The sequence below is a fragment of the Rhinatrema bivittatum genome, chromosome 8, assembly GCF_901001135.1.
Source record: "Rhinatrema bivittatum chromosome 8, aRhiBiv1.1, whole genome shotgun sequence".
NCBI classification, from domain to species: Eukaryota; Metazoa; Chordata; class Amphibia; order Gymnophiona; family Rhinatrematidae; genus Rhinatrema; species Rhinatrema bivittatum.
This window is the reverse complement of record NC_042622.1, coordinates 78,689,910-78,712,814: the sequence shown is the minus strand read 5'-3', so window position 1 is coordinate 78,712,814 and position 22,905 is coordinate 78,689,910. Positions and strand designations below refer to the sequence as shown.

The following is a 22,905-nucleotide window of genomic DNA, read 5'->3' as shown; positions in this document are numbered from 1 at the left end:
GCTAGATAAAAGTGATCTGCCTGGTTGAAAACCTTGACGAAGAAGATATGGAAGATTTCCGAGTCGTAGGGGCCCTTCTATCGCCAGATTGACTAGATCCGCGAACCACGGACGTCGGGGCCATTCTGAAGCCACTAGAATCACGCTGCCTGGGTGAACTTCTATTCTGCGAAGAACTTTGCCCACCAGCGGCCAAGTAGGAAACACATACAGGAGAAATGAGGTTGGCCAGGGAAGTACCAGTGTATCGACTCCCTCTGCGCCATGATCCCTTCTGCGACTGAAGAAACTAAGAGCCTTGGCATTGTCTCATGTCGCCATCAAGTCCATGTGGGGAGTATCCCACCTGTGGGAAATTAGATCCATTGCTTGGTCCGAAAGCTCCTACTCTCCTGGATCTATGCGCCTCTGACTTAGGAAATCTGCATATATGTTGTCCTTCCCGGCGATGTGAGATGCTGCTAATAGCGCAAGATTTTCTTCCGCCCAAGCCATGAGCTGTTCTGCCTCATCGGCTATGGCTTGACTCCTGGTTCCTCCTTGACGGTTGATGTAGGCCACCGTCGCATTGTTGGACAGGACGTGGACCCCCTGATGTCATAGGCACGGGAGAAAGTGTTGCAAAGCCAGTTGAACTGCTTTTGTTTCCAGACCATTGATTGACCAGCTGGATTCCTCTGGTGACCAGCTGCTCTGGACTGAGTGGGACTGGCAGACAGCTGCCCAGCCACAGAGACTGGCATCCGTGGTCACCACTATCCAGCTCGGAACTTCAAGATGTACCCCTCGAGACAAGTTGTGCAGGCAAAGCCACCACCCAAGACTGGTCCTGGCATGATCGGTGAGCGGCAAAGGGAACTGGAACTCTTCCGACTTGGGATCCCACTGGGAAAGTAACGCTCGTTGAAATGGTCTCATATGAGCAAAAGCCCAGGGTACCACCTCCAGAGTGGATGCCATGGAACCAAGGACCTGAAGGTAGTCCCAGGCTTTGGGCAGTGGCAGCGACAACAATCGACGAACCTGCTCCATCAATTTGGTCATGCGATCCGACGGAAGAAAAACTTTCCCCGACACTGGTATCGAACCGGGCTCCCAGAAAATCCATTGTCTGAGAAGGGACAAAGTTGCTCTTGGCCTGATTGATCTCCCAGCCGAGAGACTCAAGGAGACTGACCACCTTGCTGATAGTGTCTAAACATTGTTCCCTGAATTAGAAGGCCTTGTCTCCGCAGGGCCGCTGCAACTACCACTGTGACCTTGGTGAACGTGCGGGGAGTGGTAGCCAGACTGAACGGTAGAGCACAGAATTGGAAATGCATTCCGAGGACCATGAACCGAAGAAACCTTTGCTGATCTTCGCGAATGGGTATGTGAAAGTATGATTCCATTAGATCCAGAGAAGCTAAAAACTCTCCCTTGCGGACCGCTGCGATCATCGAGTGCAGAGTTTCCATGCGGGAATGCGGCACCTTTAGAGCTTTGTTGACCTTCTTGAGATCCAAAATGGGATGGAAGGACCCTTCCTTCTTTGGGACCACAAAGTAGATGGAGTACCATCCCATCTTCTATTGCTCTGGAGGAACCGGTTTCACCTTCCCGAGGGACAGGAGACGGTCGAGGGTCTGACGAATAATCTGCCTCTTGGCCTGCACTCCGCAGGGGGATACCAGAAAGAAGCCTTTGAGAGGCAGAGCAAATTCCAAAGCATAGCCGTGTTCTACAATGTTTAGCACCCATGCCTCGTGGAACTGGGATAGTTGACCCCCAACCCGAGGGATGGGCCGGCCTTATCTCATTGAGGAGTCTTGGAGGCGAGCGAGGAGGCAGATCCTCCCTCCCTGAAGGGTCTGCGGCCTCAAAAGGAAGTGTTCCAGGATTGGGGCCTGGACATTGGCTGTCGCTGCCCTGCTGGCTGCCGTCAGCTCTGCTGAAACCTATGCTGCCCCCTAAAGCATGAGCGGGATGACGGAAACCCCCTGGAAGGTTTTGGTCTGTCCTCCGGCAACTTGTGCACCTTGTTTTCACCCAGGGACTTAATCAACTGCTCCAAATCATCACCAAAGAGAAAACCCCCTTTAAATGATAAAGCCCCAAGCTGAGTCTTGGATGACACATCTGCTGACCAGTTACGCAACCAGAGGAGACACCTTGCCGATACTGCCAATGACATGGTGCGAGAGGAAGTGCGGAGGAGGTCATATAGCGCATCAGCACCATATGCCACCGCAGCTTCCAAGCATTCCGCTTGTTCGGACTCGCCCAGAGGTAGATCTCTGGATGTTAGCAATTGCTGGACCCAGCACAGGCTCGCCTGCAGCATGCAACTGCTATACACCGTTGCTCGGATACCTAGGGCGAAAACCTCAAGGATGCGCTTAAGAAGGACTTCCAGCTTCCGATCCTGAATATCCTTGAGAGCTGCCGCTCCTGCGACCGGAATTGTGGTCTGCTTTGTAACAGCTGATACTGAGGTGTCTACTTTAGGAGACTTCAGGAGCTCCAGAGACTCCTCAAGCAAAGGATAAAGCTTATCCATAGCCTGACCAACCCGAAAGCCGGCATCCGGAGCGTCCCACTCTCGGGTCATCAGCTGTTGAAGCACAGGATGGAAAGGAAAAGCTCTGTTTGACACTCGCAACCCCGCCAGGACCGGGTCTACAGAGTCCTGTGGTATAAGATGAGGAGGCAGTTCAACTCCAAGCTCCAAGATGACCGAGGGAATGAGCGGCTCCAGCTCCTCCCTGTGAAACAGATGGACCACCTTAGGGTCATCACCATCCAGGGGAGCTTGCTTTTCCTGCTCCTCTTCAGATCCCCTGCCCGCAAGAGGGAAAGGAGAAGACACCGCGTCTGCGGCCCCACTGCCTGGAACCTCCAGGAGAGGGGGGGGGGGGGCTGGAAACACCTGAAGCTATGGAGCCTCACACCTTCACGACCCGCAGAGACACTGGTGCATCCGGATGCCTGACAATCTTGTGGGGCAGCTCCCTGCGAAGGTCTCAAAGGCAAAGCACCACTCTGCTGAGACTGAGAGGCTAAAAAAGCCTTATGCATCAGAAGTACAAAATCCAAGGAAAAAGGATTAGGACTGACCTCCTCACCTGCTAGGGAATCGGGATCCTCCAGACAATCGTCCTGGTCCAGATCTGAGGCATCAGGATGAGCAGGGCCCGGTGACAACGCTGGAGGCAGCTCCCCCGCCCCCATGGCTCTTTTCTGAGCTTCGGCAAAGGTATTTAAAATGGCTGCCGTTCCCGCGCTGAGAGGGAATGGGTCAGCCCGCAGCTCCTGAGGTGCTGATCTCTTAAGTGCACCTTGGGGCTTCGCTGAACTTTCTGCTGCCGAAAAAGAGCTGCCCTCCCCTCCCGGAAGGCAGCGAGAACAAATGCCTGCACAGGATAGCTGCGACGAGGACTCCCCACAGGCCACACAAAAAGATGGACGCGGCATCTTGGGAGCACATATTCAATGAAATCGCGGCGAAAAGTGGACGGCAAGGGCCCGAAAACGCGGCAAAATCGCACCTGAGTCTTTAAAAAGTGCAGCCGACCCGAAAAGAATTCTAACAGCTGCTTTACAAATTTTTTTTTTCCAAATGGGCGATTTCAACGAGGTGAGAGAGGGACCGGACCACCGGTAATCTCTCCCCCGGCTTCTTACCTGTTCGAAGCTCCACAGGGTAACCAACCCCTGCTCCGAAGCCTACTACCAGAAGGGATGACCCCGCAGGATCTGCTGACCCCCTGTGAGGCTGGACAGTCACTCCTGTCCTCCTAAAGTTCTTTTTTTTTTTTTTGCTGCTTGATTTGAAGCTATAAAGTTTGCCTTTTTTTTTTTTTTTTTTTTTAAAGGGGAAAGTAGTCTAAATCCCAGAAACAGGGCAAGACTGCAGAGTTTGCACCACCTCAATCTGCTGGAGACAGAGAAATACTGAGGGGATGCAGGAGGAACACCAGGTTAAGTGAGGGTGCCCTTCAAGTTTTCTCTTTCTCCATCTGCTGGAAGGGAGGCATAACCCACAGTCTGGACTGATCCGGGTACGTACAGGGAATCAGCATATCTACAATGAATATTCATCAAATATCTGTATGTACAAGATGAAAGAACCAAGGCAACTTGCAAAGATTAGTTGGCTTGATAAACAAATGTGTTTCTAGCCATCAAGAACCATCACTGAAAACCCGCTATTCTGGTCCATCCCCTGCCTCAAGGAAGGACCATTTATACCTACAATCATCCCAAACAGATGTTTATCTCATTTTCTCTGGGCCCCAAACACTGCTTTTATCAAAAAAGATTAGTTTCAGTTTTTGTTGTTTCCCTAACCCCACAGGTTATTTTCATGTCTCTCAAATTTATATTGAGTGCTGTGATACCACCTGAATCTGTGTGTGTCATAGTCCTTTTAGTACACTCAGTGGGTGACCTATGGCCTTACTGCCATCCCCAGTATTCAGGGCACAAAAGCAACAGAACAACGTCTTGCTCCACTGTGCTGAAGTCTATTAGGGCCAGTCACTTGCATAAAGTGAAGGGATAGCAGAAGCATGACCTACGGTATAGCCAAAGGGTAACCTGCACAGAGCAGCACATTAATAGCAATATTATAGTTGCATCGGGCTTCCAAGAAAGCACTGATGTAACTGTATGGAGTGACCATGGTTAAAAACCAAAACCTTTAATAAGCATGGAGAGGCTGGATGTTTTGGAAAATGGTTTCATAATTTGTGGTAGCTGTGTGGATGTTTAGAAAATCTGGTAAAACATGGAAGGGGATCTGGGTGTTGGATTTACAGCTGGTCTTGAAAAAATAATAGAGGAATGTGATAAAACCTGAAATGGCTTAAAAGTGAAGGTGACTAAGGCCAGAATTTTAATGGAATGTGGGCAAACTTGGGAATGATATGGCGGGCAGAGGTAGGAAAGGGACTGAAAGTGTAGGTTAAAGACAGGAGGGTGTGGAGCTAGTTTTACGTTAAAAGAAAATTATTCCTTATCTGCTAATTTTCGTTCCTGTAGTACCATGGATCAGTCCAGACGGTGGGTTATGTCCCCTGTCCAGCAGATGGAGTCAGAACAAAGCTTTGGAGGGCGCTAGTACATAAACCAGTGTACCCTCAGAGAAGTCTCGGTATCGAGAATATCAAAGCCTTAGGAATCCAAGGATGGATCAAGTTATGCATCATGAACAAACATGAATAAAAAATTAACTGAAAATAAGACAAGCAAGGCTGGTGTCAACAGTGAAACATGCAAAAAGAACTTAGAAACACCACCCCGTAACCTAGTGGTTAAAAGAGGAAGAATAAAGACAGATGAACCCAAGAATAAGGGCAGTCGAGCAGTAAAACCCCAAAAACCAAATACCTGAGGGAGGGTGTCTGGACTGATCCATGGTACTACAGGAACGAAAATTAGCAGGTAAGGAATAATTTTCTTTTCCCTGTATGTACCAGGATCAGTCCAGACGTGGGACGTACCCAAGCTTCCCTACAGAGTGTGGGCCCCTAAAAGCCCTGCTCGAATGACTCTATCGCCAAAGTGACCGGAAACCGGCGACTAACTGTAGACGATAGTGCCTAGCGAATGTATGCAGCGATTTCCAAGTTGCTGCACGACAGATTTCTTGGGCGGAGACAGACTGGCTTTCCGCCCAGGATGCCGCCTGAGAACGGAGAGAATGGGCCTTGAGTCCCAGAGGGGGCTGTTTGCCCGCCCCTATATAAGCTGCTACAATCGCTTCCTTGATCCAGCGAGCGATGGTTGTCTTTGTCACTTTAGAACCCTTCTTTGGTCCTGACCAGAGGACAAAAAGATGGTCGGAGAGACTAAATTCATTGGTGACCTCAAGGTATCGAATCAATGTGCGCTTGACATCCAGTCTGCGAAGATCTCTGGAGACCTCCGTAGCGAAGGAGGGCAATTCCACTGTCTGGTCCAAATGGAAGGCAGAAACCACCTTGGGCAGGAATGAAGGTACCGTGCACAAGGTCATGCCAGAATCCATGAAACGAAGATAGGGCTCCCTGCATGACAATGCTTGTAGCTCTGAAACCCGATGGGCAGAAGAAATGGCCACCAGAAAAACTATCTTGAGCGTGAGATCTTTAAGGGTGGAGGAGCGAAGTGGTTCGAAGGGAGATCCGATCAGGGAGCGAAGAACTAGGTTGAGGCTCCAGGAAGGGCAAGGCGGCTGACTCGGAGGCCACAAGTGCTTCACTCCTCGAAGGAAACGAGCTATGTCAGGATGAGAAGACAGGGGCAAGCGGTCCTGCAATCCGACCAAGGACCCCAGGGCCGAGACCTGAACACACAGGGAATTGTAAGCAAGACGTTTGTCCACGCCGTCCTGGAGGAACTCCAGTATCTGAGGAACGGAGGCCGATCTCAGACATGTGGAATGAGAGCTGCACCAGACCTCGAAGACCTTCCAGACTCGCACATAAGCGACGGACGTTGATGACTTCCTGGCCTTTAGCAGGATCGTGACTACGGCATCCGGGTACCCCCGTCACCGGAGCCTCCTCCTTTCAAAAGCCATGCCGCAAGACAGAAGCGTTCTATCTGGTCGAAAAATACTGGACCTTGATGCCAAAGACGCGGTAAGTGTCCCAGGCGTAGCGGACCGTCCACCGCCAGGTTGATCAGGTCCGCGAACCACAGCCGGCGTGGCCATTCTGGCGCCACCAGGATCACCGGTCCCTGGTGAACCTCCACTCGAAGGACCTTGCCCACCAGTGGCCACGGAGGGAACACGTAGAGTAGGAGGTCCCAAGGCCAAGAGAGAACCAGCGTGTCTACCCCTTCTGCGACTGAAGAAGCGAGGTACTTTGGCGTTGCTCGAAAGTGGCCATTAGGTCTAGGTGCGGTGTGCCCCAGCGGTGGATGAGTAGTCGCATCGCGTCCTTGGAAAGCTCCCACTCCCCGGGATCCAACTGTTGGCAAATCAGAAAATCCGCTTGGATATTGTCCACGCCCGCAATATGGGAGGCTGCAAGATGAGAGAGATGGATCTCCGCCCAAGCCATCAGTAGGTCCGTTTCCAGAGAGACATGTCGACTTCTCGTGCCCCTTGATGGTTGATATACACTACGATGGTGGCATTGTCCGAAAGGATCCTGACCGCCTGATGTCGTACGAGAGGGAGAAATTGTTCCAGTGCCAGTCGAACTGCCCTCGTCTCCAGGCGATTGATGGGCCACGTGGTTTGGGACTTCGTCCACTGACCTTGAACCGATTTTGTCTGACTGCCCCCCAGCCGGTCAGACTGGCATCCGTGGTGACCACCACCCACTCTGGCACCTCGAGGGGCATGCCCCACGCCAGGTGAAGCGGGTCTAGCCACCACCCGAAGCTGTCCCTGGCAAACTGGGAGATCGGGAGGACAAGCTGGTAATCCTGGGACACCGGTTTCCAACGAGAGAGAAGTGCCCTTTGCAAGGGACGCAGGTGTGCAAAGGCCCAAGGTATGAGGTCGATAGTGGATGCCATTGATCCTAGTAGCTGTAGGTAGTCCCAAGCCATGGGCTCGGGGAAAGCAGAGAAGCGATGCACCAGTTCTCGGAATGAAGTCGCCCGATCCGGACGCAGGGAGACCTCGCCTCTGGCTGTGTCGAAGCGTGCCCCCCGAAAATCCAAGGACTGAGCTAGCAGGAGACTGCTTTTGGTGAAATTGATGACCCATCCGAGGGACTGCAGGAGTTGGATCACCCGATTGACCACCACATTCCCCTGTGCCAATGTTTTGGCGCGGATGAGCCAATCATCGAGGTATGGGTGCACCAGGATTCCTTCCCGTCTGAGGGCTGCCGCCACCACCACCATTACCTTTGAGAACATTCGGGGTGTGGTCGCGAGACCGAACGGCAGTGTTTGGAATTGAAAGTGCTGACCCAGAATCTTGAAACGGAGATAGCGCTGATGCGCTTTGAGGATGGGGATGTGAAGATAAGCCTCCGTCAAGTCCAGCGAGGCCAGGAATTCTCCTTTGTGGACTGCCGCTATTACAGACCGTAGTGTTTCCATCCGAAAGTGGAGCATATTGAGGGACTTGTTGACCATCTTGAGATCCAGTATCGGCCGGAATGAACCATCCATTTTGGGAACTACAAAGTAGATGGAATAGTGCCTGAGACCCACCTCCCCAGGAGGTACTGGGACAATAGCCCCTATGGTTAACAGCCTGTCGAGCATCTGTCGGACCGCCAGTTGCTTGTGTGAGGTTCCACATGGGGAGAAGAGAAACCGGTTTCTGGGAGGCCTTACAAATTCCAATGCATAGCCGCGCCTTAGGATGTCTAAGAGCCACTGATCCAAGGTGATGTGGACCCACTTCTCGTAAAAGAGTGAGATGCATCCCCCAATCCTGGGGTTCGAGGAGTGAATCAGTCTGGCATCATTGAGCAGGCTTGGCGGAGGTCCCCTGGGTCCCCCCATCCCTGGTTGGTCTGCGGCCGCGAAAGGAGCACGTCCATGACTGAGACCTGTAGGAGGGAGCCCTCGGTGTCAGCTGCCTAGCAGTACGGGAGCGACGCTGTGTCCGGAACCGATTTCTGGAGGGATTAAAAGATCTGGAGGATCTGGGTCAGTCCTCAGGTAGACGGTGTACCACATTCTCGCCAAGGAGCTTGATGATCTGATCTAAATCCTCCCCGAAGAGGAACTTTCCCTTAAACGGCAGAGAGCCCAGACGTGCCTTGGAGGACGAGTCCGCTGACCAATTACGTAGCCACAGGAGGTGACGAGCCGAGACCACCGACACCATTGCCCTTGCCAGCACTCGCAGGAGGTCGTACAAGGCATCCGTGCCGTAGGCGATGACCGCCTCCAGGCGATTCGCCTGAGCGGCTTCCTCCGGTGGCAAGGTCTGAGAGGTCAAAAGTTGCTGCACCCAATGGAGACCCGCCCTTTGAGAAAGGGAACCACAGATGGCCGCTCGGACCCTGAGGGCGGAGACCTCGAAGACCCTCTTGAGATATACCTCCAGCTTTCGGTCCTGAAGATCCCGCAGGGCCGTTCCTCCAGTGACTGGAATCGTCGTACGTTTTGTGACCGTCACCGCAGAATCTACCTTCGGGACCTTGAGAAGATCCAGGAAGTCCTCGGGGAGAGGATAGAGCTTCTCCATTGCCCTGCTGACCCCTAAGAGATGATTCGGGCTCGTCCCATTCCCTAACTAACAATTGTATGAAAGTGGGATGGGTAGGGAAGGCCCTCGCCAGAGGTCGGAGGCCTGCTAGAACTGGGTCCCCCTTCTTATCCGAGGTGGAAGGTCCCGGATCCTGGGGAGCGTCAAGGTCAAGTTCCTGTAGAATATGCAGAATAAGATTATCCAGCTCCTCCCGCTGGAAAATCCGCAGTACCCTGGGATTATCGCATTCCAGCTGGGCAGCGAGCAGCGGGTCATCAGTGCCAGGCAATGGGTCGACAGGAATAGGGTCCGGGGCTGAGAAAACACCCTCTACCGGGGGCAGCACCAGCCGCACCTGGGAGGTTCCCTGTGAATTCCCTGAGGGCCCGCCCCCAGGGGAATCCGCCATCCTGGGGGCCTTGGTAGGTGGAGGGCCTGTCGCGGGGGTCAGGGAGCTGGCCCATGCGTGCAATATAGGCATTATGCATCAAAATCACGAATTCTGTAGTAAAAGGAGCGGGTCCCGGGGGGAGGGGGGGGGCAGTGTAGGAAGAGGTCCGGGCTGACCCACGGGGTCCAGAGGCTGAACCGGAGTAAGAACCGGCGGCTGGCAGTGGAATTCGTTGTCCAATTGCTCCCCCCCCCCCCCGGCGCTGGCAGCATCAGCTCCGAATTCAAAATGGCCGCTGTTCCCGCCATAGATGGGAGCGGGGCCGACCCTGAAATGTGCAGGCGCGCTCGATCGCACGAAGGAGGCCATCTCGCTGGCTGCAAGGTGCCCTCCCCACCAGGGAGGCATCTCGTGCACACCCTCTCGTGGGAGAGCCGGGATCCTGGCTCCCCGCATGCCGAACAGCGATGCGATCACGGCATCCATGCTATCGGGTGAGAGTGAGGGGAGTGGGGGGGGTGGCGCCGCGAGGGAACCTGAGCCACGGCAGCGGGAAAACGGCACATCCGCTGCAACTTCGACCCTCTGCTGAGCAATCGTGCTCTAAGCAGCGGGCAGCCCCGAGGAAAGCACGTCCTGGGGCCGCGGGTCGGGATGTGGCGGGGGGGCTGAACACTTCAGCAGTCACCCCTGAAGAAATCCGGAGCAGCTAAAACCTGCAAACCAAATAACAATCACAACTTACCCTGCAGACCCGTGCAGAGAAGAGAGACAGGCTAGCCCCAAACCACAGAACTGTTTGCAAGATCAGGAAGGGAAGTGCCTGTCCAAAGGCTATTAAGTCCTGTAAAACTTTTTTTTTTTAAACAAACTTGATCCATGCCAAGAGAGACAAAGTGTTACCAAAGAATATAAAGAGAGCAAGAGAGAAAGAAAACTCTACACACTCCTAAGGGGAGGTCTGGCTCCCCTACTCCTATCTGCTGGAGTCAGAAAGATACTGAGACTTCTCTGAGGGTACACTGGTTTATGTGCTAGCGCCCTCCGAAGCTTTGTTCTGACTCCATCTGCTGGACGGGGGACATAACCCACCATCTGGACTGATCCTGGTGTGTACAGGGAATTATGGAAATGTATAAGCTCATCTACCCAAAATGGAAGAATAGCACCTGGGCAGACTGGATGGGCCATTTTGGTCTTTTTTTTGTTCGTTTTACTATGTTACTATACCATGTGTCCCAAAGAATCATTCCCCCATCTTGGTGCCCAAGTTCCTGCCTTCTGTGATTCCCGTATACCCCACCGGCCCCAGCCTCAGTGTCTGGGCTCCTGCCCCATGCCCAGAGGATTCCCCTCACAAGGGCTCCTTCCCCTCATAATTACAGGATCCTCACCCCTGGGGTTCCTGCTCTTTTTCCTGGGGGATACTCACCCTCATCAGTGCCAGGGTTTCTGCCCCATACCCCAAAGAATCTTCACCCCATACATACAAGGGTTCATGCTCTGTGCCCCCAGGGCTCCCCACTCCCATCAGTGCTAGGGTTCCTGCACTGTGCCAAGAGGGATCCTCACTCCCTCAGAGCCAGGCTACCTATTCCATACGTCAAGGGATTCTTACTTGCTCAGTATTGCATTATCCGTGTCCATTTGGTTCTTCTCATTTAAAACTTTATTTAAACGACTCTTGCTTGCCTCAAGAGCTGTCAATGACTCAACCAAGTGTGTGTCCTGTAGATGAGCAAAGAGCAGAGCAGGGAGGAAAGAGAGAGATAAGCTATCACGGACCATCCAGGGATTTCACCCCAGGTACCCACCTTACTGTCCTACCTCTAGTTTCTGTTCTGCCCTAATCGGAGCTTACCTTTTCCTGCAGTTGCATAGTCAGTTTCTCCAGAGTGTTCTCGCTGTGCTCTGCTCGTTGTTTCTGCTCCCGGGTGGCCTTTTTCAGAGCCTCTTTTTCTTTTTCTGTCCTCTGCTTCTGGTCATTCAGCCTTTCATGTAGCTGATCCACCTCCACCTTCTGCTGGGTGTTGCTGCGTTCCAAGTTCTGGGAAGAAGAGAAAAAAGAAGCTAGTTACTATCTATGAACAGGTTGCTGCGCCTCTCCTTCACATAAATAAAGAGTCTCTCTCACCCGGAGCTGGACAGACAAACGGTTACTTTCAGCCTCTCGGTTCCGCAGCTGTCCGTGTAAATGGGCCCTGGTGGTTTCCAGAGACTTGGAAAACTCGGACGCAGTTCTTGAGACTTCCTGAGAACAGAGAAATAGAAGTCAGGCAAGGCTGCTGTTCTACTGGAGTGGTGAGAGGAGCATACCTGTTTTATTATAGAAAGGTGGTGGATACATGGAACAGCCTCTCTGTGAAAGGATGGAGACAAGGACAGTATTTGAATTCAAGAAAACATGGGGTAAGCACAGATGATCTCCAAGAGAAAAGACAGGACTATAAAGCTGAGCAGGAGATGTAGATGGGTAGACTGGGCCATATGGTCTTTACCATCATGTTCTAGTTCTAGGTTTCCATTTCATAATACCACAGAAACATGCAGTCCCCCATGTGTCAGTCAGTGAAGCTAATGGCAAGCCAAGTTTTATTGGTAATGAGAAGTTGCCATGACATGTCATAACGAGGAATGCAGGCCTCCTCTTACAAAGCGTATCTGTAAAGTTCTTTTACCGTGGGATCTTACACCTGAGAAAATACATATTGCTTTCCCAAATGTTGATGGTAAGTACTGGAGGGATTTGCAGGAATATTGGAACATTTTATCAGATGGGGTGGTCCTGTCCCGTCATCATCGTGTTTTGGGGTAAAATTTATTCTCTTGTGAAGGACTTAGTGGGTTTGGATTTAGCACCCTCTCCCAAACATGCTTTGTTAAACATCCCAATGGTGCAAGGTATCAATATATACAATTAATGTTACAACAATTAATATTAGCTGCTAGATGTGAAATAGCTTATCAATGGAAGAATTCCACTGGTCCTTCTATATCGGCAGTTTACAGATGTATGGAATGTATATATAGTTTGAACATAACTGCTTCTAGGAATCATATGACTTCCAAATTTAAGAAAGTTTGATCCACACATGTACATTGGAAAAAAAGCTCAGAATGATGTTCTTGGTTGATTATTTTGCTGTTTTTTTAAGTTTGTGCCTACCACTAATATAGACAGAGTTGGGAAAATTATTTTCTGTGTTTTGGGATACTATGTTTCTATTTGAAAAGCTATGATATTACTAACTGATACCCTTTATAGATAGAGGTGGGTGGGAAAGAATGGGCTGGGAGGAATAAGAGAAACATTTGGGTGTTAAACAGATTTTTATATATTCACTTGTATTGTGGATTCACTATACTACTTGTGTTTAACATATTAAAATTGAAATAAAAAAAAAAAGAAAATGCATCTGAGAGAAGGGGGTAAAGAAAAGGAGGATGGGATGAAAGGTCAAATTTTACCTTTTCTGATTTCAGCTGAATGAGGAGATCATCCAATTCCTTCTCCTTTTCATGGAGCTTTTTTTGAAAATGCTTCAAGACAAAACAGAGAGAGAAAGTATGGCATCCATAAGATGCAGGAGACCCACACATCTCACCATGCCCCACATAACGTTTTTTTAACCTGAGACACATACATAGGGCAGAAAAGGGAGAAGGAAAGCCAAGTTGAGCTAGGGAAAGCATGAAAGAGAGTGAGGAGGCTGAAGAGTTAGATGGGGCAGAAAAATCAGAAAGCCAGAAGGGAACAGGCACCCCCTTTTTTCCCCAACCCTTTGTGTGCTTGATCTTACCGTTCTCTCTGCATCAGAATCAGACAGTTTCTTCAACAGAAGTTCCTTTTGTTCCACCAGTCTCTGAGTTTCTGACTGTAAAACCAAAAACCAAACAGAACTTATTTCTCCAAAATCTCATCACCCTAGTAACATGCCAACCAGCAGTCCATGCCTTCCCAATCAGCCAGGGACTTGTACCACAGCCCTAAAACCCCCTGATGAAGCCATCTTGGTGAAACAGTAGCCTCTGGTTGGGGTATCCTGTTGCATACATTGTATACTTTGTAACTATAATTTGTACTTTTATATTCATGCACAGTTGTATAATTGACGATTCCGAATGACGGTATATAAAACTCGTTAAATAAATAAAATAAAATAATTTTGATTTTATTGTATAAGTGTTTGTAGGAATGAAAGGTATGTGTGCAAGACATGTGCTGTATGTTTTTTAATTAATGCATCTGTTATGTCAATAAGTAGGTTTGGGCAGTGAGAGTTCTAGTAGTCATTAAGATTGTGTTAGACAACTGGTGTACACATTGATAATAAGGTGAATTATATCTAATAAAGAATATTTTGTGTTAGAGTTAGTAATTCCCTTCCTTTTTTGCTTTGAATTTATGCCTTTTTGGAATTGGATGTACCTTCATTATATTGTTACCTTTGCAATTCCTCAGATGCAACCACTGTCAAACTTGACCCTGCAATTTCAACAACCTGAAGTAAGAAACACCTTGCCTACATCTCAAAATGCATTCCCAGATATTCCAACCTCTCTGATGGTACCAGGATGCTTTTTATTAAATTGATGACCTGGGGTCTGCAACCTCAGCATCACCTTTTATACAGACTCTTGGCAAACATCCCATGACTTTGCTTGAATAAGCTAGTTATCCAAATAAGGAGACACCAGAATATGCCGATGTCGATAGTCCAGTGTCCATAGGTGTGGCTCTGTCCTCCCTCAATATCAATGCCTCTGATGCCGATGCCTTGGTCTTCTCCAACCCGAAGAAGTGCTCTATCTTATAGAATTGGATCTTGCGTCCCTTTGAGGTCATCTGGGCACACTTGCTGCAACCCCAGATGTATATGATTCCTCCAGGCAGAGGATATCATGGGGGTCCGTGATAGACATAATCCTCATGCACCAGGGGCATCGCTTAAAATCATAGGTGGACATGATGGGATGAAAGAAAAGGAATGCAACGTCGAAATCGATGGCAATGGGCGTCAATGGTCAGCAGGCACTGACTGCACTGCTGCCCCGGGGTATCATGACAAAAAGAAACTTGCTGAAAACCCTATCTAGGGGCCTAGAAGGAGAACCAAGGGGGACCCAGCGTTGATCGCAAGAGGCAGGAAAAAAAATCCACGAAGAAAAACCACATTGAAAAGTTTTCCAGCACAGGCCAAGTAGGCCCAAAAAGAGTGAGGCTCAGTCAACCGCAAAGCAGCAGGCTCCGCGGAAAAGATACAGAAAGGGACTCCATGTAGATGCGTGGTATAATGCATGCTGAGCATGCTCAGAGAGGCGAAATCAAAGTTCTTGAAACTGACAAGTTTTTCGTGCCAGGCTCCATCCAATGATGTCACCCATGTGTGAGGACTACCATCTGCTTGTCTTTAGAGAATGTTCATTAAACTTGGATAAGAGGCAATGGGATACTTTTAGGGGTAAGTTCTTGAGGACATCTCTTTCTGCTTCAGATACCCAATCCTTGTATTTTTATAGCACATAGAGAGGTTTGGACCTTGGAAAGGTGGGGAAATTAACTTATGAGAAGAATGTACAATGTTGGTCATGGATAGGACACCAGCGACCAAGAGCCACTGATCCCTACTGTACTGGGGGATAGAGATGTGAATCGGAACTGAAATCGGATCCGATTCTGGTTCCGATTCACATCTATAGAGATGTGAATCGGAACTGAAATCGGATCCGATTCTGGTTCCGATTCACATCTCTACTGGGGGATAGTCCCAATCCAGGACCTAATACCCCCTGGGAGCAATTTACATATCCCAGTCTGACTACAGCTTTGGCACCTCCACCATTTGCTAAAGAATACTGGGTTACTGCAGATAGCACACCGACTTATGTACCAGTAGTACTACAAATCTTTTCTTCTCTGACTCCATCTGCCTGTAGGGGAGAAAAAGTCAGTTGTCTGGATTGATCTGGGGACTATAAGGAAAGAGCAGTTTGGAGCCTAGTTGAGGTGGGGAAATTCACTGAATGGGGGAAATACTCAATGTGGGCAGGGCTTACTTTGTAGGGAAATGGCCTGGAATGGAATTCTGCCATTTCTTTTCAAACTTAAAGAGGCAAAGCAAAAGGGATGTTCTGCTCCAGCCTCTCTCCTCCAAGCAACCTACAGGGACAAAGAGGGCAAGGGATGAGAATGGAGCAGACAAAGTAGAGAACAGCAATCCACTCTGCTCTATAATCCAGTCCCTCCTCCCCTATTCTGCAGGAAAATAGGGGGGAGTGATTCTGAAGTAGACAATGCAGAGCAAAGAACAGACACTAAATAAGGTTTGATACTTGTGAGAAGCATTACCAGTCATTAAGGCTTCAATACTGGCCTTGATGATTGACACTACTGCTCACAAGTTTTGAACTTGTCTTAATTCAGCCCTTTATTGTGTCTGTTACCTAAGGCTTCATTTCTGGCAGAAAACCCCAGAATTGAGGGAGGAGATGATGTCATCAGACCAGGCAGCAGCCTAATCTCAGAGCTCCTCCGGCCAGAATAAGAATTCTATAAATCTCAGGCATAAACATCATTTTCGCGCTAAAACATTCAGCACAACCAAAGCAAGTACTGACAGATGTCCATGAGGCAAAAATCTGTGGACTTTCATCATTTCTCCTATAAGAAAATGGAGATAGAAAAGGAGATGATTCCAGACAAGATGGCAGAGGAAGAGGGCCTAGTCCCGGAGATCAACCCGACTGAGCCACATGAGCTACCCAATACGGAAGCTCCAACATGCTCTGAATTTCGCAATTGGTTCTGCGAGATCAGGCAAGATCTGAAAGTTCACAAACAAGAAATAATGGAACTGATCAATGACATAAAAGAAGACATCTTAAACTTGGGGAGACGGGTGGATGAAAATGATGCTCAAGTAGAGGAAATGTAAGAAAAAGAACTGGTATTCTATGTGGTAAGAAATATACGCAAATTGAAGTAGAACCACACAACACCCGAGTGCCAACAATGAATTTTAAAAAACTTTTTGTGAGAAAACCCTCATATATGAGCAGGGCATAAGCTAAACAAAGCTTTTTATGAACTGTTCACTTATATAGATGCAACTTTTTATTTGTTGCCAAATGTAACAGAAATGCCCGCTCAATGTATATAATCACAGGGAAAAACACTTTGGTAAATCAATTAAAGCCACTTAATTTCTGTTATAAAAGTTACTTCATTTTGATAACCCCATGCAACAAATTGACATGACACTTATCTTTGAAAAACCGCCTGGCGAAGCAGAGCTTATTTTTTTGACGCTCTTGCGGTTTTTCAAATATAAGTGTCATGTCAATTTGTTGCATGGGGTTATCAAAATGAAATAACTTTTATAACAGAAATTAAGTGGCTTTAATTGATTTACCAAAGTGTTTTTCCCTGTGATTATATACATTGAGCAGGCATTTCTGCTACATTTGGTAACAAATAAAAAGTTGCATCTATATAAGTGAACAGTTCATAAAAAGCTTTGTTTAGCTTATGCCCTGCTCATATATGAGGGTTTTCACTTTAAAAAATTCATTTTTGGCACTCGGGTGTTGTGTGGTTCTACTTCAAGTAGAGGAAATGGCAGCGATTGTGCATCTCTGAGAGCGGATTTGTCCTCAACGCTAGAAAAACTTGAAGACATAGAAAATAGAACTCTGCGCTCTAATCTCCGCATTCGTGGAGTACCGGAGACCTTGGACTTTTCAAACACGGAAACTGTGGTTCAACAAATTTGCCTATTCATCCTCACCCACACATCACCGCCATCGGATCTAATGGCCTCGGATATTGATATTTCTCCACTTACTCTGCACAAACGGCAAGAGATGCGCCCGGCCACATTACAATTGCGAAAGGACACATCTGCTATAGATGTGTTTTCCCATTTGGGCTGTGGTTTGCTGTACAAGGAGTGACTTACAAGGTAAAGAACATCATGGAAGCGAATGAGGTCTTTATCAAAGCAGGGCTCACACAGATTTCTACCGCTCCAGTTCGCAGGTTGGAGCCCAGATGAAGGACAACTCACGAAGATGGCAGCACATTGGGAAAAGTGGCAGCCACCTCAAGAGAAATTCGGATGGTAACATCACTGCGGCAATTGCTGGAACATGAATGAGTTCGCAACAAATTATCTTTGGTTCACTATTCGACTCACGAGGATGAATACAAACACAGAGTTCTTAATTTTGGTTTTCTCTTTGGTAGCTCAGAAGACGAACTTTTAATTTCTTACTTACCTGGGAAGATATTGGCTTTGCCTTTTATGAACAGACTAAGATTCATTTGATTTTCAGGCAAAAAAGATGCATCTGGCCGGGGGAGGCTCCCACATGGCCATTGACCTCCTCCACAAAGACATATGGGTCTACAAAGCTATTTAAGTAGACAATGTAGGGTCCACATTAGGGAAGGGAGGGGGGGGGGGGGAGGGAAAACCCAGCATACTGTTGTTTGATAATGATGATAAATGGGCTGACTAAAATCGAAACCAACAATGCTGCACGATATGTTCAATTTTTGTTGCTTTGTTTTCAGTTGAATGGTGTAGGTGTTCTCTTGGGGTACGCCCTAACTATAGTGGTGCACTATATCTTTGAAAGTAATGGCCTCGATTAAGGTTATGTCTCTCAATGTTAAAGGCCTGAACTCCGGTGAAAAGCGGAAACTCCTTTATAATAACCTCCAGAGCCAACAGATCACTATTACAATGCTTCAGGAAACACACTTAAAAGCTAGGTACGAGTGGCTAATGTGTAACCCCCTCTTATCCTAAGCAATATTTATTTATTACGTTTTTTACCCCATCACTAAGACAAGCCATCATAACGGTTTACAAATCATAAAATACATAAAATAGCAAGAACGATCCAAACAATTTTTAAATAAGTAGCAATCATTTTAAATTAGCTAAAAATATAAAACAAATACTAAACATTAAAATATAAGAGCATAAGAACATGCCATACTGGGTCAGACCAAGGGTCCATCAAGCCCAGCATCCTGTTTCCAACAGTGGCCAGTCTAATGGCTGTGTTTAGCCAGTCTACTTGCTCTCCATATATGAGTTTATGAAGGATGCACCATGCTCCAAGGAAGCTAAATGTACGGAGGGCTGGCATTATTTTCCACAAAGATTTCACCTTCGATTTAAAAAAGTGCATTAAGGGACCCCCAAGGGCTGATACATTATCCTTATTATAGCGGTTGAAAAGGAGACTTTTACATTAGTCTTGATTTATGCCCCTAACTCCCAGCAGGGAGTCTTTTTTGAGAGGCTTGATACTCTCTTGCAAGAAACCTCTGAGGGATCAAAAATAATAGGAGGAGATTTCAACACAATATTAAATCCAGACTTGGATATCTCAGCTTAAGGCTCCAGGGATCTCAGGGAAGGCCGCAACGAATTAAAGCGAGTTATTGAACATAACTCATTTTTTGATATATGGAGGTCACAGTTTCCAAGATCCAGAAATTATACTTTCTATTCTCATCCCCGCCAAAAGTATTCACGCATTGATCTATTATTATTAGAAAGAAATCTGTCTCTCAGGGTCTCCCATACTGATATAGAGGCTATAAATTGGTCGGATTATTCACCAATCTGGTGTACCTTGCAATTAACTGGTCATAAAGGCTATACTTATTGGAAATTAAATGATAATTTGTTAGAGGACACTAATTTTGTTAACAAAATGAAATAAATTATTGAAAATTACCTGAAGTCCAACGAAACACCTTAAATGTCACCAGTAACTATATGGGACTGCTTGAAGGCGGTGTTAAGGAGTCACTTTCTCTTTCATGCCTCTTACAAGAAGAAGTTGCAGGCTGCAGAGCGCCAAAAACTTTCTGACCAATTGCGCAATTATGAGCATCCCATAAATTACATCAAACTGCTAGCAATTTATATAAATTGCAAAGATGCAGGGCTCAGATAGCAGATCTAGACAAGACTGCAATAGCTTGCAGTCTGGACTTGACTAAACAACGTGTTTTTGAGGGCAATAATAAAGCAGGCAAACTATTAGCTCACAGGTTAAAACAAAAAAATCTCCCCAAAATAATGTAACCAAGATAAAAGATGGTTCGGGTAACATGCTAACAACTAGTCAAGACATTAGGCGTCGATTTTTAGAATTCTATGCCCAATTGTACAGTAACTCAACTATTCTCACAGGAGAAATAGATGTCTAATTAAAAAATGTGACCCTTCCAACTCTCACAGAGCAGCAATGCTCTCTTCTGGAGAAAGAAATTTCACCTATGGAAGTCCAATATGCAATTCAAAATCTTAAGACCAGAAAATCTCTGGGGCTTGATGGCTACACAGCTAGATTCTACCAAACCTTTTCTACACAGTTAATCCCTATCCTCACAAAGATGTTTAATTCATTACATGGCCACCATTCGTTCTCACCTAATTCTAATATTGCGGGCATTACCATTATAGCCAAACCTGACCGAGACCCCACGGTCTGTGGATCCTACCATCCCATATCCTTAATAAATATAGACCTCAAGATTCTTGCTAAAATTTTAGCAAACAGACTAAATACAGTTATGCCCTCCATTATTCATCCTGACGAAGCTGGCTTTGTCTCTGGTCAAATGGCTGCGGACAACATGCGAAAGATTGCAGATCTGATATGGTGGATTAGGAAGAAAGGGGACCCCCTTCCTATTGCTCTCAGTTGATGCCGAGAAGGCGTTTGATCTTGTACATTGGCCATTCTTATTCAAAACATAAGAAACAATGCAGTTTGGCCATACTTTTATCCACTGGATCAGCAAACTCTATGAATCCTCCCGGGCTTGTTAAAAGTAAATGAAGGTTACTCAGATTTATTCCGGGTGGAACGGGGCACCAGGCAGGGGTGTCTCCTTTCACCCCTTCTCTTTGCTATATTTCTAGAACCATTTGCTAGCAGGGTGAGAGCCAATAAAGATATCACTGATGTAACCGAAGGACCTTCTCATCTAAAATGTCGTTATTTGCTGACATTTTATTTACCCTGACCAACCCAGCCATCTCAGTCCAAGTAACAGTGGCAGAAATTACTAATTACAGTGGTGTCTCTGGTTTTACTATAAACTGGGGCAAGTTGGAAATTCTTAATTTCACGGTTGGTGAGTCCCAAGCCTCATTGCTACGATCCTTATATCCATTCAAATGGGCCAAACACAAGATCAAATACCTGGGGATATATATAGGTAACACCCAAGATCTTTTCCAATTAAATTATCCTCCCTTACTAGCCAAAATATACAAAGAATTGGAAGAATGGAATCAATACAGCATTTCTTGGCTAGCAAGAATAGCGTCGATCAAAATTAATGTGTTACCCAGAATCTAATATCTCCTTCAAACCCTCCCCCATCTCAATCCCTACCCACCATATCAAGAACTGGCAAAAACGTATAATGAGTTTTATTTGGAAGAGGAGAACACCAAGGATCGCCCGCCACATTCTCTATTTATCTAGAGGGCAGGGGGGGCTGGGAGTCCCCAACCTTATATGGTACTATGCAGTTGCTCGCTTACGAGGCATAATAGATTGGCACAAAACCGCCTCCCCAGCATCTTGGGTCCATCTTAAACAGTCAATGATTGGACCAATGCCATTAAATGCCATGCTCTGGCAATCCAGGAAAACATGGATAACCTTGGAAATGGTTCCCCCCTTCAGTGACCTCCACACTACAGTTTTGAAAAACATGTAAAACCAATTTGATAGAAGACAGGATTTACCACTATAGTTCCTCATTTTTGGGCCGATACAGTAAGGACGCGTAAGAAACAGTGCGGCAGTGCCGGGCGCCCGCTTGTTTGCCGCGCGCATATTTGGTTCACATACTGCTCGATTAGTATTCAAATTAGACGCAAATCCAAGCGGCGTTCAAAGTGCGTCAATGAAGCAGTAGGCGTTCGCAATCCATTTTACTGTCTGGAGCGGTATGCAGCACCTATACAGTATCCAGGGTGTGCTGGTACCTGTCATTTGAAATGTCATTCCACCAGGTAAGTGGATGATTCTTTTCTTCTACAGACCCCGCTGCCTTGAGCGCCCGGCTGGATGTCCAAGCCGTGACCTTGGACGTCTGGCCGGGCGCTCAAGGCAGTGGGGCCTCCGATCATGGACGCCCGGATATAGACGGGAAGGTCCATGAACGGACGCCGTGACGTCCGTATGGGCATTCATATAGGCATCCGTAGAGGCGTCCATGTCTCTGCTGGACCCCTGAGCCTCAGGATGCCTAGCGGACGCCCATCTCTCCGGTGTCCGTAGAGGCGTCCATGTCCGGAGCCTCAGAGACACCCAGAGATGGATGGTACAGTTGAACCAAAACAGAATACATACCTCCTCCGGCCTTGCTGCTGGGTTCTCCGGTCAGATGGGTTCTCCTTGCTGCTGGGCTCCCCTGTTCGCCTCTCCAATCTGCCGAGCATTTCTCATTCTGCTTCTCAACCGAATGAAAAATATCGCCAGAGCCAATATATACATGTTGTCCATGGCGCTGTCCGGTACGAAGCTGACTGAACACCACACTAACACCAGGGACAGGGTAGGCGGTAAATATTCAGGTTAAAGACGCGGCAAATAAGCTGGTTAACAGGGCGATAATTTGGGCGCATGTTACTGTATCGGAGGGAATAGCTAATCCAATCATTAACATGTCATATACATGCGGCGGGCGGAAAGGGATACGCGTCCTTTTCGGCAAGCGATAAGGACTCGTAAAAGTCGATACTGAATTGGAGGCTGAATCGTAAAAGTCGATACTGAATTGGACGCACGTGTTGGAGGCCTTACGCCTCCAACACGTGCGTCCAAAGCGGGTTAAAAACCGGGTAACCACGGCCGCACTTTACTGTATCGGCCCGTATATAATAATACCTCCTTTGCCCTCGGTGTAGACTCCGCTTTGCTCCATTTATGGAAGTGAAGGGGGATAACTAAGTTTGAACATTTATGGGGGTTGCAAGGTTTTCTAGACTTTAGGGAATTACAACGAACATATGACCTCCCTCACGAGGCAACTATGCCTACACACAACTTAAACATTTCTTACATGATTCCATTATTATTGTCAATTTGCAACAGGGAGTACCTATGTTCGAATCCATGTGCCGGAGTGCTGATAAAATGGGGAAAATTTTATCTAAGATTTATAGCCTGCTAAATAAGGATACCCCTCTAAACCTAAACACCTCCTGAATTGGGAAAAGGACCTAGTTTACACTTTGACAGATCAGGAATGGAGGGGCATATTTGTGGATGTGAGTAGGGGTCTTATCTCAGCCTCCCTTATAGAAACAGGCTACAAACTTCTACTAAGATG

The 22,905-nt window shown here is 47.5% G+C and overlaps 1 protein-coding gene across 1 annotated transcript in view; it reads right to left on the bottom strand.

Moving 5' to 3' along the window:
• ODF2 (outer dense fiber of sperm tails 2) overlaps positions 1-22,905 on the bottom strand; it is a 385,587-nt gene that overhangs the window by 182,777 nt on the left and 179,905 nt on the right. The window contains exons 9-13 of the mRNA XM_029613214.1: positions 13,325-13,399; positions 12,993-13,064; positions 11,659-11,775; positions 11,386-11,571; positions 11,143-11,252 (exon numbers count right to left, since the gene is read on the bottom strand). Coding sequence (XP_029469074.1) covers positions 11,143-11,252; positions 11,386-11,571; positions 11,659-11,775; positions 12,993-13,064; positions 13,325-13,399 — 560 coding nt within the window. The remainder of the gene's footprint in view (positions 1-11,142; positions 11,253-11,385; positions 11,572-11,658; positions 11,776-12,992; positions 13,065-13,324; positions 13,400-22,905) is intronic.